The sequence below is a fragment of the Budorcas taxicolor genome, chromosome 20, assembly GCF_023091745.1.
Source record: "Budorcas taxicolor isolate Tak-1 chromosome 20, Takin1.1, whole genome shotgun sequence".
Taxonomy (NCBI): Eukaryota; Metazoa; Chordata; class Mammalia; order Artiodactyla; family Bovidae; genus Budorcas; species Budorcas taxicolor.
Window position 1 is genome coordinate 27,288,387 of NC_068929.1, and position 16,174 is coordinate 27,304,560.

At 41.4% G+C, this 16,174-nt stretch overlaps 2 protein-coding genes across 3 annotated transcripts in view; one reads left to right on the forward strand and one right to left on the reverse strand.

The window, feature by feature from the left end:
• The window catches only part of PLPP1 (phospholipid phosphatase 1), a 116,927-nt gene extending 109,641 nt beyond the window's left edge, over window positions 1–7,286 (forward strand). For both annotated transcript variants that reach the window (XM_052658993.1, XM_052658992.1), the window contains exons 5-6: window positions 5,914–6,090; window positions 6,882–7,286. In XM_052658993.1, the coding sequence (XP_052514953.1) occupies window positions 5,914–6,090; window positions 6,882–7,013 (309 nt within the window). In that variant the 3' untranslated portion in view covers window positions 7,014–7,286. The remainder of the gene's footprint in view (window positions 1–5,913; window positions 6,091–6,881) is intronic.
• The window catches only part of MTREX (Mtr4 exosome RNA helicase), a 93,902-nt gene continuing 84,539 nt past the window's right edge, over window positions 6,812–16,174 (reverse strand). The window contains exons 26-27 of the mRNA XM_052658989.1: window positions 8,874–8,978; window positions 6,812–7,525 (exon numbers count right to left, since the gene is read on the reverse strand). Coding sequence (XP_052514949.1) covers window positions 7,473–7,525; window positions 8,874–8,978 — 158 coding nt within the window. The 3' untranslated portion in view covers window positions 6,812–7,472. The remainder of the gene's footprint in view (window positions 7,526–8,873; window positions 8,979–16,174) is intronic.

Consider the following 16,174-nt stretch of genomic DNA (forward strand, 5'->3'; position numbering starts at 1 on the left):
GCCTCGCCCCCCGCTGTGTTCAGGTAGTGCTTGCCCGCCCAATTTAAGGAGGGATTGAGGTTTACCTTTAGGAATTCTGTGAATCCTAAAGAAAGCGAAGGCACGCCTTTCAGTGCTCTCTCGCCAGGTCTCTCATCACATGAAGGTGGAACGGCGGTGTACTTGGCATGGTCGTAGGTCAGGGTGTATTTCTTTGTGTCGAGCATGCTGTTAGTCTAGTTCAGGGGCTGGCAAACTTTTTGTCATAGGTCACATAATATTTAGGCTCCGTAAACCAGGTGCAGTCTCAGTTGCATTTTTTTTTTTTCAAATCAGTCAGTTCACTCAGTCGTGTCTGACTCTTTGTGACCCAATGGGCGGCAGCACGCCAGGCCTCCTTGTCCGTCACCAACTCCTGGAGCTTGCCCAAACCCATGTCCATCAAGTCAGTGATGCCATCCAACCATCTCATCTTCTGTCGTCCCTTCTCCTCCTGCCTTCAATCTTTCCCAGCATCAGGGTCTTTTCAGATGAGTCAGTTCTTCACGTGGCCGAAGTATTGGGGGTTTCAGCTTCAGCATCAGTCCTTCCGGTGAATATTCAGGACTGATCTCCTTTAGGATGGACTGATTGGATCTCCTTGCAGTCCAAGGGACTTTCAGGAGTCTTCTCCAAAACCCCAATTCAAAAGCATCAGTTCTTCAGCACTCAGCTTTCTTTATAGTCCAACTCTCATATCCATACCTGACTACTGGAAAAACTGTAGCTTTGACTAGACAGACCTTTGTTGGCAAAGTAATGTCCCTGGTTTTTAATATGCTGTCTAGGTTGGTCATAACTTTTCCCCCAAGGAGCAAGCATCTTTTAATTTCATGGGTGCAGTCACCATCTGCAGTGGTTTTGGAGCCCAAAAAAGTCTTTGTTTCCATTGTTTCCCCATCTATTTGCCATGAAGTGATGGGACTGGATGCCATGATCTTAGTTTTTTCAATGTTGAGTTTTCAACCCCTCTTTTCACTCTCCTCTTTCACTTTCAAGAGGCTCTTTAGTTCTTAATGTTCTGCCATAGGGCGGTATCACCTGTATCAGAGGTTATTGTTATTTCTCCTGGCAATCTTGATTCCAGCTTGTACTTCATCCAGCCTGGCATTTTGCATGATGTACTCTGCATATAAGTTAAATAAGCAGGGTGACAATATACAGCCTTGATGTACTCCTTTCCCAATTTGGAACCAGTCTGTTGTTCCATGTCCAGTTCTAATTGTTGCTTCTTGACCTTTCATACTGTTCATGGGGTTCTCAAGGCAAGAATACTGAGGTGGTTTGCTGTTCCCTTCTTCAGCGGGCCATATTTTGTCCGAACTCTCCACCATGACCCGTCCGTCTTGGGTGGCCCTACCCAGCATGGCTCATAGTTTCATTGAGTTAGACAAGGCTGTGGTCCATATGATCACATTTCAAATGACTGTTTAAAAATGTGAAAATAAGCCCTTGACTCTAGTTGAAAATTGGGTGGAGGGACCCCCTTATTTTAAGAGTAAAATATAGAATACCTTGTTTTATTGTGTTTCATTTTATCATGTAAATTGAAGGTTTGTGGCAACCCTGCACCAGGGAAGTCTGTTGGAGCCATTTTTCCAACAGCATTTGCTCCCTTTGTGTGTCTGTGTCACATTTTGGTAATTCTCAAAATATTTCAGACTTTTTCATTATTACTGTTCTATTTGTTATGGTCATTTGTGGTCTTTCATATTAGTGTTGCAGAAAGATTGCAACTTGAAGAGTCAGATGATTGTTAGTACTTTATAGTAATAATAAATGCCACTGCACACTTAATGGACTATACAGCATAGTGTAAACATAACGTGTATATACACTGGGAAACCAGAAAATTCATGTGACTTGCTTTACTGTGATATTCACTTTATTGCAGTGGTCTGAAACCAAAGCCACAACATCTCCAGGTATGGCTTAATACAGGTATGCCTGTATTAAGAGACTTTATGAGGCAACAGCATTTTGTAGTTATATGTTAGAGTCAACTGAGGAACGGCAGAAACAAACCGGCTTCAAAAAATACCTTATTCAACAGTTTAATTAAAAAAAAAAGTTAAATTGAATTTTTAAAATGAGATTGTATAACTAGATCCTTTAATGGAGGATATTGGTCGAGTCATAAGGTCTCTTCAAACCAGTTTCTGCTGACTGGAACTAGGCTCTGCACATGCAGTGGCTGTACCAGATTGGCTCTGAGCTCTTGATTCGACTCAGTCTTAGCCACTGGACCACCAGGGAAGTCCCCCCAGATAGTTTTAACCAGATCACAAAGTGGGATTGCTGACTGGTTGTGGGAAGGGATCCTGCCTACATTCCTTAGCCACCTGGTGGTGTTTGTGGTGGGTTAGTTGCCAAATTGTGCCTGCTCCTTCCAACTCCACAGACTGCAATCTGCCAGGCTCCTCTGCCCACGAGATTTCCCAGGCAAAAATACTGGGTTGCCATTTCCTTCTCCAGGGGATCTTCCCAACTCAGGGATCGAACCTGCATCTCTTGTGTCTCCTGCATTGCAGGCAGATTCATTACCAACTGAGCCATCAGGGAAGTCACCTGGAGCCCAGAACAAAGATCTGACCAAGTCTTGACCCAAAGGCATTTCACCAGGGAACTTTGACTCCTATTTGTTCCAACATGTCACTTAAGAAAAACAGCATCAGAAATACCACTGATGGTAACAGTAGTAGGGTATCAACCTGCCACAGAAAGCATGACAGCAGGCTTAATTCTGATTATTAGAGTTAGGATTCCAAAGAAAACAAGGTTTTGTTGTTGTTTAGCCGCAAAATTGTTTCCAACTCTTCATGGCCATGGACTGTAGCCCTCCAGGCTCCTTTCCATGGGATTTTCCAGGCAAGAGTGGAGTGGATACCATTTCCTTCGCCAGGCAGTCCCTGTTTTCAGCCTCCCTTTTTATGTCAACAAGTCTTCCTTTGCTGTCTGGAGTTTCGTGGATTGCTTTGCTTACAGAACTGGTAGCTGCATGTTTCATCCTCTGTTCCTCTGCTGTCCTGCCTTGGGGCTTCCTGAATCTATAGTATCACAGTGTCAAGCCTCTGCTTCTGGGAAGCACCTTAGTGAAGTGCTGCAGGTTGCTTTTGTCCTGCCAGAAGCTTGTCTTTTATTTCTAGTTGTGACCTTTCTACTTCACCAGAAAGTTGAATTTCCACTTGTCTCACTGGCCACCTGGTTTTTTAGTGTGGCTGCCACTCTTCTCCATTTTCTATTAAATGGCTTGTTCTTATCTAACCATAGCTTTTGTTTGCCAGCAGCCCATCATGAATCTGTTAGGTACCATTTCTACAACTTGTGAAAACTAAACAGTTCCTTCATACATAAACCCCAGAGCAGATGCAGCCCAGCAGATTTCCGGGCCAAGTCTGCCGCGAGTCATAGTCTGGGCCCTCTCATAAAGTCAGGCAGGGCTACGTTCTGGAAGTTCTAAATCTTCAGATATAAGCAATTGAATGCTTTCCTTCTTGTAGTACATATGTGATTAACATATGCATGTATAGGGAGAAGGGGAAAGAGTACAGGTTGCAAAGGCAACAAAGGTTACAAAGCCTTTTTATTCTCAACTCTGGCATTAAAGCATGAGCAGTCCCCACATCTAGTTCTAATATAGCAGTGCTGAGATACATCAGATATTCAGTTTCTCTGAGACAGAGAAAGATGGAGGAATAGAGACTTGTTTTTAAAGGAACATATATGCTTTTCTCTCCCCTGTCAAAGGACAAGGAGTAGAATAGAAAAAAATATATAAATCCACAAAGTCAAAGAATGGAAAAGGAGACAATAAACAAGAGGTACAAGATTTTGGAAAGCGTTAAAGGAGTGGTAGGAGGAAGCTGAATCTCTAGTGCCTCTCGAGGGTGGGAGCTTAAAAGATCTGCACTGTGGAACCTGAGAAAGGCTTAGGAAGTGGAGCCCCCAGAAAGTCAGCATTGTATGCTTTCTTGGACCTGCTTATATAGGATAGACTTTGGGCTGGCAACACAAGAGGTCAGTTGTCAAGGTCTGGAATTCAGGGCATGTCAACCGTGCAACTCAGGTGACCCAAGGTTCAACAAACTCAATGTGTTTACCTCTTGAGGGTCTACTGAAACCGAAGTCCTCACCGGGAAGAGCAGGGCTAGAGGTGGTGCCTGGCTTTTGCTACATCAAGTGCCCTGGACCCAGAGATACAAAACAGGCAAATAGGAAGCCCATTCAATTAGCCAGTCTCACTCAGAGCTGAGAATTGTTCTGTAAGAAGAGCTTTTACTCAAGCCATGGCCATTAGTTCCCAGAAGAGATGAACACAGACTCTTATTTAATTAGGTACTTGGGAAAGATTTCACCTAGAGTATACTGCAGTGTGTTTGGTTATTGATCCATAAGCAAATGCTATCTTCACAGGGATGTTGAGGAGGAGATTGGGGCAAGATAATAACTTACTTAACATATGTGTGTGGGCTACCTAAAGTCAAAGTCCTGAGTTTCCTTTATGTTGGAAGTATAAAATAAACCCCTAAGTCCACTTGAGAGTTGTTTTTCACTATGTTCCTAGCAGGGATGGGTGCAGTTCTCCCTAATATGTCTGCATTCATGTCAAGTATTTGCAATTCCTAAGTATATGTTTTTATAGTCTAAATAACCGATGCCTTTAACCATCATCTGGAAAGATAGCTTAACAATAACTAGAAGAGAGACAACTAAACTTTTCGATAATAACATAACAAAACTTGGCCCCTAGTTAAAGAATTGTTTTCCTTAAAATTAACAAAAAATTTCCAGAAAGAACTAATGAGGTGACTCTTATCTGCCACGGCTGTGGTACCTAACTGGCTTCAGCTAGCACATGCTAAGTAACTTTGCCCCAACCAGAACCAAGTATCTTACCACCTCCAGAATTTTGAGACAAGCCTCTTACTCTGTACTTGTTTATAGCTCCAACAGCAGCAAACAGAAAAGGGGAGAGGAGCTCTGCAAAAAGCTCTGCACTTCAGCCTATTAATGAGTTCAACTCAGTTAAACAACTGGTATGCTCTTTTAGGATTAGATGTTTATACTATAAAAGTACTTGATAAAATTAGACAACCTCTGGGTCTTTGCCAGGTGCTAAAAACTGAACACGCACAGCAGTGCCCAGAGAATGGACTTATCGATCTACTTTAAATAGGCAGGGTCAGTGGGCACAGCCACATAAATTGTTTTCTGCAGACTGCATTTAAGTAAGTTTATGAGCCATAAATTATTGAACAGAGTTTTTAAAATGAATATTAAGAATTATATTATTAGATATAGTTAAAAAAAAGACTATATTTGCTGAAAGGTGTTCATAGGAAACTATTCCAAATTTGTTCTTTATTATAGTCTTTGGGGATGCACCAAAGTCAAGGGCAGGCTGACACAGGGGAAGTTCTCAGGTCTGATTAGTGTATGGAAAAATCATGGAAGTTTAAAGGGAACTTTAAAGGGTACAGGTGCTATTGAAAGAACACTCTCACTGGATCAGGACTAAACTACAGACTGTATTATTTAGTTAGGCAGATTATTGTATTTACTTAGGGAAGGAGCAGCCCCTGAAATCCTAGGTTATAAACACAGAAACGCTTACCTTGTTTATAATTTGGAGAGTGGTCTAACTAGATAGGTAATAAATTCTTGTAAACTGTTACTAGGGCAATTTGTATTTTATTTTGGGATTAATTTTTAGGTATTCATGAGTACAAGAATGCTTGCCAAAAGCCTTCTTCCATATATAATAACACTGATTAATGATTGTTAATGCTATCATTTAAAACATCGATCCTTTAGAAATATATTTAATATAAAATATAGTCTTCAGTTGGTATATTAAACTCTCCACCCACCCCCCACCCTCATCTTTTCTATTAGCTTTATCTTCAAGCCAGAATGAAGGGAGACTGGGCAAGACTTTTACGCCCTACACTGCAATTTGGTCTTGTTGCTGCGTCCATTTATGTGGGCCTTTCTCGAGTTTCTGATTACAAACACCACTGGAGTGATGTGTTGACTGGACTCATTCAAGGAGCTCTGGTTGCAATATTAGTTGTAAGTATACATGGCAGCAGCCTACATCTTGAAATTGATGAACACTTGGACAAATAAGTAGAAAAAAAGGTTCCAATGAGAAAACTATGTTAAGGCAGAAAATGTGGCTCAATAACTGCTACTGGGTAAGGACCCCAATGTTGTTAAAAGTCATTTTAGGACAGACAGCAAATGATACCTAGGTTATTTTCTTTCTGCAGAACTTATTAAAAAAATTTACTAAGTTTTTTTTTTTTAATTGTAAAAAGCCCTGGGTATAAAGTTTTCTTTTTGGTATAAATTGAAAATAATTTACATGAAAAATGACACTTTTTTTCATTAATGGCTGGCTGGCAGAGTGAAGCTTTTTGCCCAAGACATAACAAAGCAACTCTCAGAATGTCTTTAACAAAAATACCTGTTAGCCACTAATGTTTTGTTGACGTTTAGTCACTGAGTCGTGTCCACCTCTTTGTGAACCCATGGACTCTAGCCTGGCAGGCTCCTCATGTCCATGGGATTTCCCAGGCAAGAATACTGGAGTGAGTAGCTATTGCCTTCTTCAGGGGCCCTTCCTCACCCAGAGAGTGGACCTGCATCTCTTGCATTACAGGCAGGTTCTTGACCACTAAGCCACCGGGGAAGCCCAGCCACTAATTTATTGGTACCCTTAACTTGTACCCTGTAATGTATATCCTTTTATTTTTTGCACACTGGTTATTGCAGTTTTTGTTATGGTTTTTCAGCTTATTTATTTAAAATTTTATCATTTAATACTCTGCCCCATTCTAAATGTTACCTGTTCTCCATAGGCTGTATATGTATCAGATTTCTTCAAAAAGAGAAATTCTCCTTTTAAAGAAAGAAAAGAGGAGGATTCTCATACAACTCTGCATGAAACACCGACGACAGGGAATCACTATCGGAACAGTCACCAGCCTTGAAGGTGGCAGAGTGCCCAGATGAAGCTGGCCTGCTTTCTAAAGAAAAATGATTGCAACCAGAAGGCAAGAGGATGCGTCTTTCTTCCCGGTGTACAAGCCTGTAAGGGACTGCTGCTACTATACCTCTTGGATGCCTACTTTACCTGTGTGTATATAGTTACATTTAACACAATGGTTATCTAATAGCTGTAAGTTCATTTAAAAAAATTTCAACGGCCTTTCACTAAACAATGCCCCCCCTGTACATTTTTTTATTAAAAAATGTAACGCTCATGTACAAATGTGTATGTAATATGCTTTCTTAGAATGATGCTTGATTTAAATATAATACATATTAAAATGTTTCAGGACAACTGTCTTGAGATAGGAAAACCAAATCAATACTTATAGGCATTTACAGTTGATTGTAATCAGACAGGTGGAGAACAGTTCACAATTCCACATTCCTTAGCTGACTGTTTATAAGTAGAGGCTGGCGGCAAACACAATATCTCTCTTAATTTTGGTGATTCCTAAGAGAAAAGAAAATACGATTTAAAATTTCAAGACCACAAAGAATGTAATGCCCATCCACTGGGGTTTTTAACAATTCTCATTAAATTGGTCAGAAGACAGTTTGGGAAATACAAAACCCTTGCTGGTCTGAAAGACACCTAGAGGAGTTCATAGCCATCTCTGAGAAATGGGAAACTTCGAAAGCAGACCGCTGTTCTTATGAATCCTGACTCTAAAGTACCCCATGTGTGTGGGGGCTAGGGATGTCCAAAATTATTTTAAAAGACTTGGAAGGAATAAGCTGTCAAAAGAAGTTAGTTACCCAAAAGCATGAATTTTCAGCCTACAATGGAAGGTACTATATTTCAGTTACCATGTGAAATACTTTCTGGGCTAAGGCAGGCCAAACTTTTCTAAAGTTTACAAAACTAGGCTTAAACCCAACAGTGATTAAATAGGTCTGCTCTATTTAACAAAAGAAAACGTAAGCCAGTTTCTGCAAACAACTTCTTAGAACAAACACTAAGTAGATAGCAAAATCACTAGGTTTGACTGTGGGCAACCAGCTCAGAGCAGCACCGTGTCTCTATTCTTTGGTGTTTGAAGTCCTTTTTCTTGGCCAACACACAGATGGCATGAAATTATGTGCAAGCATGTGTGCCCCCCCAGCACTACCACCATGATCTAGCCAGCCTTTCCTGAGTTGGTCTTCCTGCTTCCACCGAGCTAATCTACAGACTTATCTACAGTGCACCAGCAAGAACTGCCTGGTGAAACCCATGCCAGAGCACCCACTCCTGTGCTCAAAACCTCCGATCACTTCAGAGGAAAAAGCTGAGTGCTGGGGCCTACAGGACCATTCTTTTCTTCTTCCAACCCCCACTGTTCAACTCGCTGCTCACCGTGCTCCAGCCACACTGGCCTGTTGCTCAAGTATATCAAGTACACATGGAGGGGCTCTAGGCCATCATATCCATCTTTCAGTTCTCTGTTGTCTCTCTGTCTGTATCACCACCTGATGTATTTTAACTGTTGACTTGTTTACTGTCCCCCTCCCTGCACTAGAATGTGAGTGCCATGAAGGCAGGGGTTTGTGTCTTTTTTGTTCACTGCTGTATTCCCTGGTGCTTAAACCAATGCCTGGCACACAATAAGTGCACAATAAACATTTTGAGATTTTATCTATATTCATTTACAAACTGTTTCTAACACGCACTGATATTTTCTTTGAATGCTACTAGGTGGCCTGCCATGGCAATCCTTTGAAGAATATCTGAAAATGTTCTCCTAGGCTGTGGTCAAGAGGTCAAATCTCAACAGGATTTGCTGAAATTACTAGAAAAACCTTATGGGCTGGATACTGACCTTCTGCAAATTTATTTTCCAGCTCAGTGTTTCCAATGGCTTTTGCTGCTTGACACATTTGTCGAAGTAGTTCTTCCAGGCGCCTCATACAACGAATTATGCTGCCTGGACAGAAAAGGAAACAAATCACTTGTAAAGTGTAAATAATCAGGAAAAGCAGAACTTTTGTTAAGACACAAGGAAGGCGAACATGGGATGATTAACCGATAGTCCTCTGAGGAACTTCTACTGCAGTAAATCAGTAGTAAACTTGACTAGTGACTGCTAGGCACCAGGAAGACTACAAAGACGAAAAGTTTAATTCCCACCTTTGACTAACAGTAGAGAGAGTCATGGATTTATTATAATGTGTTGACACTTGCTCTTACAGAAGTACACAAAATGCCCTGGGAACAGAGGACAGAACAACATGGGTGAAGGGCAGCAAAGGTGACATTTAATTTGGGTCCTTTATGCACAAGGTCACTGTCAGACAGTGACAGGGCAAGACCACTGAGGCAAATGCAGAAATGCCCAACAGACTACAGCGGGCCCCAGCTGTGGCCTACTATGGCCTCTGGATACTGTCCTGTGAAGAGAATGCAACAGGGAATGTTTAAGGAAGGTAATAACAGAATCAGATCTTCATTTTAAAGGTGCAATTGATCATTCTTCTGGATCTTAAACAGGCTCTTTCATCAATACTTTCTCCACACAGTGTATCCTCAATGAAGCACAGAAGAGGCAATCAGTCCCTTCCCATTGGGATTTGACTCCCTGAGACAAGTGTCTGCATCAAAGGTGAAGTTGTAAACACACTTTCACTTTTGTCAGGCTTGCATGAGGAGGAGCCTTGGGATTCTTTCTCTAAGTGCTACCTGTCTAAGTTGAAAACTCTTGGATTTTAGTTTTATGCCTGAAATACAAGAGGAGTATCAGTTCTCTCTGGTATGCAAGCTGTGACCTCACACTTCAGGTTCTTACGTAACTCCTTGTAACACTGGAATAATTTATTAATATGTATCTTGTAAAACACTCACTGTACTGTGTTCAGGGCTCTTTTTACCTTTTAATGCCCTCCACATTATGGTCCAATGTGCCCAAGGGAGAAAAACAATGGAGATTTAACTCATAAAGCTCTTGCTCTTAAACACGGTATGTTATGTTGGTAGCTGGAGAAGATGTGGATGAGAAATACAAACTACTAAAGTGGCAGCAGAAAGGATGGGATTCAAAACGGAAGAGGGTGCAGAAGAGTGGAAGAAGGCCCTGGAATCGAGAGTAATTTCCTCTGAAGAGGAGAGAATAAGGGACAAGAGATACGCACCTGAGTTTCTAGCTTAAGACAGCTTACTGGCACCTGCCTGTCCTCTGAAGCATAAGTGATCACCCAGAAAGCTGGCACAAGTTGAGGCAGGTGCGCAAGGAGAGCAATGAGGATCTGGAGTCGTCTGTAAGACGAGTCTCAGAGCCAGAGACCACAGTCCCTGGAGGTAGGCAGACTAGGGATTACGTTTTCGCTGTGCCATCTACTGCCTGAGGGACTGTATTAGCAAGCTAGGGAAACTATAAACTAAACGAGGCAGAATGTTCCAAGTGTCAGGTACCGAGCTGGTGCACAACAATTCCTCCTCCTCTGCTGCTGCCGCCACTTCTATCATCACTAGGAAAGTTTAATGTGATTCTGAGGTTAGACTATGGCTTCTGAAGACACCAAATGATACAGTCTTTCTTCTGGAGAACTCTGCTATTGAAGTACAGGAATAGAGAATGAATTACTAGACTGATCCACCTTGAGGTGCATATAATGGCAGATGGAAACACAAGAATCTCAGTTGCATCCTAATTCTCTTTCCATGACTACAAAGGGAACTGTGGCTCAGAAGGGAAGTTCTAAGCGGTAGGTGTGGCCCCTTCACAGCAGGTCTCCAAGAGAATGAAGAAGCATACCTACCTGGGCATTTACTTCCTGTTACTGAGACAACTGATTCTGACACCAATAAGCTATATTAAGATTTTGAAAATTAACAGAACAAATGAAAACAGACTTGCTGCTGCTTTTACTAGTAACCTTTAACAACAACAACAACAACAAATGATTTCACAAAAGATGTTCCCAAGTAGGAGGAGACAGTGTCATTGGTTACTTCCAACATCCTACCACCATCTTACAAATGAGAAACCCTAGAGGGGTTAATGACTTTCAGGTTCACCCTTTAGAGCAATGGCTTCCTGTTTAAACTGTGAGGCTAAGAGTTCCTGGAAGAATCTCGGACCTTCAACCACTTTACAAATACAGGTAAGAGTATAAGCCTATTCCCGAGCAATAGGAAGCTGCCAGGTTGGCCACTAGCCATTGTAGGGTCAGAAGGTGGCATCCCCTAGACACACTGGTAAATTCATGACTGGATAAATGGATAGCACCTGCTTTTATCTCTTCCCCTGGATGCGTGTTTCAGCTCCTACTGCCCTTTACTGGTACCCCTCTGCAGGCACAAGCAACATAATAACAAGGGTTGCAGTCCTGTGGGCAGGTGAGGAGCCTATCCCTGACCCCCTGCATCCCAGGAGGAATAGTGCTCCTCTCCTGCCCCCAAATCTAATACTATTCCTTCAAATGCCAATAGGAGCCCTGGTGAGTCTGCTTCAGCCCTGATTCAAACATAAGGTTCTCGATGGTCCATGTGTGATATTTCTGTACCAGGATAATCATTTGTGGACCCTAAGTTTTAGCTTTAAAGATACTATTTCATGAAGTTCAATTATTAGCATATTACTTATTTTTGCTGTAACATTTTTTACTTAAGTGAAAGTTACTTCTAGGCCACAATTATAAAAAACAGCTGTTACAAAAACAAAACAATGCTATCAATTCTACCTAGATGCTCTTACTGGATCAACAAAAAGTTGATCACCCACACGTATTACAGACACCTCAAACTCAACAGTTTCACAAAGTGAATTCATTCTTTTCCTTTCAAATCTTCTCTATTAACCTGTGAAAAACTTCAAGTTTACTCGTCTATAAAGTGGAGATAATAATTCTTAAACCTAAATGGGGTTATTATGAGAAATGAATGAAATAATGTATGCAGGGTGCTTAATAAGTGGCAGTAATACAATAGGAATTCAATAAATGCTGGCTGTATTTGTTATTTCTGTTCTCAGTGCAAAGAATGCCGAGCTCTAGTACTGCTTTGCTTTGAAAGAGGAAATCCAATCGCAGTAACATTTGGGTGTCTAAAGAGAGTGGGGGCTGGAACGGAGAACGTAATGGACATCAGATTACTCATGCAACTAGATAGTAAATGTGTGTTTTGCAAACACTTCTATCTGAAGAAAATAAAATTAGGTAGTGGTTAAAAATGTAAATATATAGCACTTCAAAAAGGAAAGAATGGATTCCGCAGGTCACCTGGAACTGAAATGGAGCCCTTCATAAATGTTTGCTGTGCAGGTGCCTGTGCTCACAAATATTGTTTAGACTGAATTCAGATGTGTCCTGGGAAACACAGATAACCTGATATTGTTTAGGTATTTCTACAAATTGAGAAACTCATATTAATAGTGAAGAAGGCGATGGCACCCCACTCAAGTACTCTTGCCTGGAAAATCCCATGGACAGAGGAGCCTGGTGGGCTGCAGTCCATGGGGTCATGAAGAGTAGGACACAACTGAGCGACTTCACTTTCACTTTTCACTTTCATGCACTGGAGAAGGAAATGGCAACCCACTCCAGCGTTCTTGCCTGGAGAATCCCAGGGATGGGGGAGCCTGGTGGGCTGCCGTCTATGGGGTCACACAGAGTCAGACACGGCTGAAGTGACTTAGCAGCAGCAGCATGTTCATAGCCAGAATCTGCAAAAGCTATCAGAGGCCAAACATATGAAATAAACTGCTAAGATTAAGGTATAAACTAAAGAAACTAAACACACATCTGAGCTGCCAGATACAGCTCATGCCAACTCAATTTCTGGAAAACTGAGTTCTGACAGTTCCAGATGACATAAGAACAATTAAGAAAAGAGGCCAGGAAATACAGGGCTGCCGATACAATGGCTGTGGCAGTTGGCCTCAGTCTTGTCAAGAAATCATCTTGTGTGTACAAACACCGTTCACAGCTGCATGCAGCATTGAGGCTCTTTATTCCCGATGGAGACTCAGGGAGACTCCTGGGAAGAGGTGAATTTCCCAGCACACTTTCTACCTGCTACAGTTCTCCATAATCCAAAGCTTCTCCTTACTCCCAGCTTTAGAAATCATTCTGCCTCATCAATTAGGACCACGCAGATTAAGTGTGAGACAAGAGACCAAAGGCCATCATCACCCTTCCTCCCAGGCCATCGGAAGCGGACAAGAAACAGACACACTAACAACCAAATGGTTTATTATGAACCTTTTTTCTGGTTTTGCCAGAGTGGAAAGTAAAACTGAATCCTTAATAGTAATGAAAACGGGGGTAAAATACAAACAAAATCTACCACTTTAAAGCATGTGCCCCAGCGTCACTACCCCTTTTTTACACTTAGGTTTATTTTATATCACCATTCTGGAAGAATGCACTTAAGATAGTAAGTCACATGGCATAAAATTCACCCTTTGGGGACTTCCCTAGTAGTCAAGGGACATGGTTCGATCCCTGGTGGGGGAACTAAGATCACATATGCTGCAGAGCAACTAAGTTCATGAGCTGCAACTACTTAGCCCCAGTGTTATAACAAAGCCCCAACACCACAACTACTGAGCCCCAGCACCATGACTACTGAGCCCCAGCGTCACGATTACTGAGTCTCAGCACCACAACTACAGAGCCCCAGCACCACAACTCAGAATCCATATGCTGCAATGAAAGATTCCCCCCAACTCAACAAAGAACCCTGCGTGTCCATAGCTAAGATCCAGTAGAGTCAATACAAACACAAATTCACCCTTTTAAATAAGTGCACAAATCCAGTGGTTTTTAGTATATTCAGAGTTGTACAACCATAATCACTATTTAATTTCAGAATCCTTTTAACAAACCCAAAAGAAACCCAAGTCCATTAAGCAGTCACACCCACCACCGGTCCATGGTAACCACAAACTTACTTCTGTCTCTCTAGATTTGCCTATTCTGGACATTTCACATAAATGAAATTATACAGTAGGTGGCTTCTGTGTCTGCCTCCTTTCACTTAGAACCTTAAAGTGTTTCAAGTTCATATACTAGCACAAATCAGTCCTTCACTCCTTTTTCTAGCTGTATACTGTTCCACTGTGTGAATAAAACACAATTTAACTATCTACCCCACTGAAGGACATTTGAGCACACAAGCTTAAGGGCAGTTTCACAAACATCAGGCTCCTGTGGTTCTTGAACAAAACATTATTCTAGTTGAGGATAGAAGAAATCAACACATTTCTTTACCTGGAGAGGTATTTATTTCTACCTCCAACTTTCTGGCATTCCCAAAAGTGGTTCCTCACAGTCCATGCCCTAAATCTGATATAATACCTCCTATCTAAGTGGTTACTGAGGCTTGAGATTAGAACCATAAATACACTTTCCTGCAATCATTTCCCATATTAGATCCCAGCTCAGGCTGAAAACATTCCAGGAGAGCAGAGACTACTGCTTGCCTGCATGCAGCACAATTCCTGGTCCCACTAGGGTCTCAGTTAATTATTCATCAAAAAAGAATTAGGTGCTAATTCTTAAGCCATTTAGTACTAAGATTGTGCCAAACGTTAAATGGAGAAAAGATACATACTGATAAAATGCTACTCTATTAGCAAAAGTATGTAAAAATACAAACCAGCTGGAAAATCCCTTATGACACTGATGTATCCTCTCCCAGGGAAGGGTAAGCTACGCTAGTTGAAAGGCACGTGAAAAGAACTTGTGGCGGGGCAGAGAGTGGGAATGCACAAAACAGCATTTGCTTTAAAAACCCATGACAGACATAAGCACTACAGTAGACGGTTTCAAATGATAATCTGTCACAGAAGCTTTCCTGATGGCATGCGCTTAAAGGAAAGCAAATCCATCCTGCACAGGGACGAGCACCATACTGCATCTGTAGAGGCAAACAACCAGTACCCACCATTCAGAGTGAACTAGCTCCAGCTAATGTTCGAAAAATTCTTAAAACTACTGCTGAGGCTCATGACATGACATGACTGGACACCTGACCACAGCACACTAAAGAGTTCCAATGTAGTCATTTTCTGCCTATAAAAGTAAGGACACACTATACTATGGGCAGAGCTGTGATTATAGTACTTTTCCAATTATATCAAGCATGTACTGTAACAAGATGAGGAGAGAATGGCTATTCTGAAATGGATAAAGTAAACACCACCACAGTTTAAAAAAAAAGGTTGTGGTAAGGAGACACAGGATGCCAGAAAAAGGAAATAATATCCTAAGTAATATTCCAAGGTTCTCAATATTTTTTTTTGCTGTTTAGTTACATATTTTACTCTTATGAGCTAATATATAGTCTATTCCAGTTTTAGAAAGAAAAGGTAGAGCTGACATTAATGGTGCCATGAAAACTGTGTTGGTATCAGACCCAAGTTCAACTTATAGTTATGAATCCCTTAATTTTCAATCTTAGATTTCACAAGCACACTGTGACATTAAAACAGCCGCAAGGAATTGAAAAGAGGCAAAAATATTGATTTCAGGAATTGCTCCTATGTGGGGGAAAACATCAACTCATAGGTGGCAGAAATAAAAATTACCTTCAATTTTAACACTTTACAATTTATCTTCCATACTGTGATAACTTTTCCACTTAAGTACAAAGAACAGAAAAATAATCTACAAAGATGATTTTACAAGGCTTCCTCTATTTCTAGGTCTGTTGTTCCTTCATTTCTCTTAAACAAATAAACCAAACAATGCATCACTTCCGTTTTACGCCACTGTGTCTACCTTCTCAGAGAAGCAGATATACAAATATGAGCTAGTCTATGAATAAGTCTAGAATCCAGGCACAGAACAGTCATGGTTTCATTCTTATCTTCCAAAAAGAAGTTATACTGAAGAGTGGTGATCCTGTACTTGACTGCCTTTGTATCTCTGAAACACACAAGCTGTCATACACCCCCCTGGGTTTCTGTGGGTTAAGTGAGCTGAGGGTGTCACGTGTCCCTCTTCTCACACCATCAGTTATGACAGGCCTTCTGACCACCCCCACAGCATGAATTTTCAGAGGATAGAGATGGCACAGTTCTAGGTAGTGTTTAAGAATTCTCTTGGTGATCCAAAACTCAAAGATGAGGAGTTACGGTTTTTAGATGAAGTCATCAACTACCATGTGGCCTGCAGTCAGAGT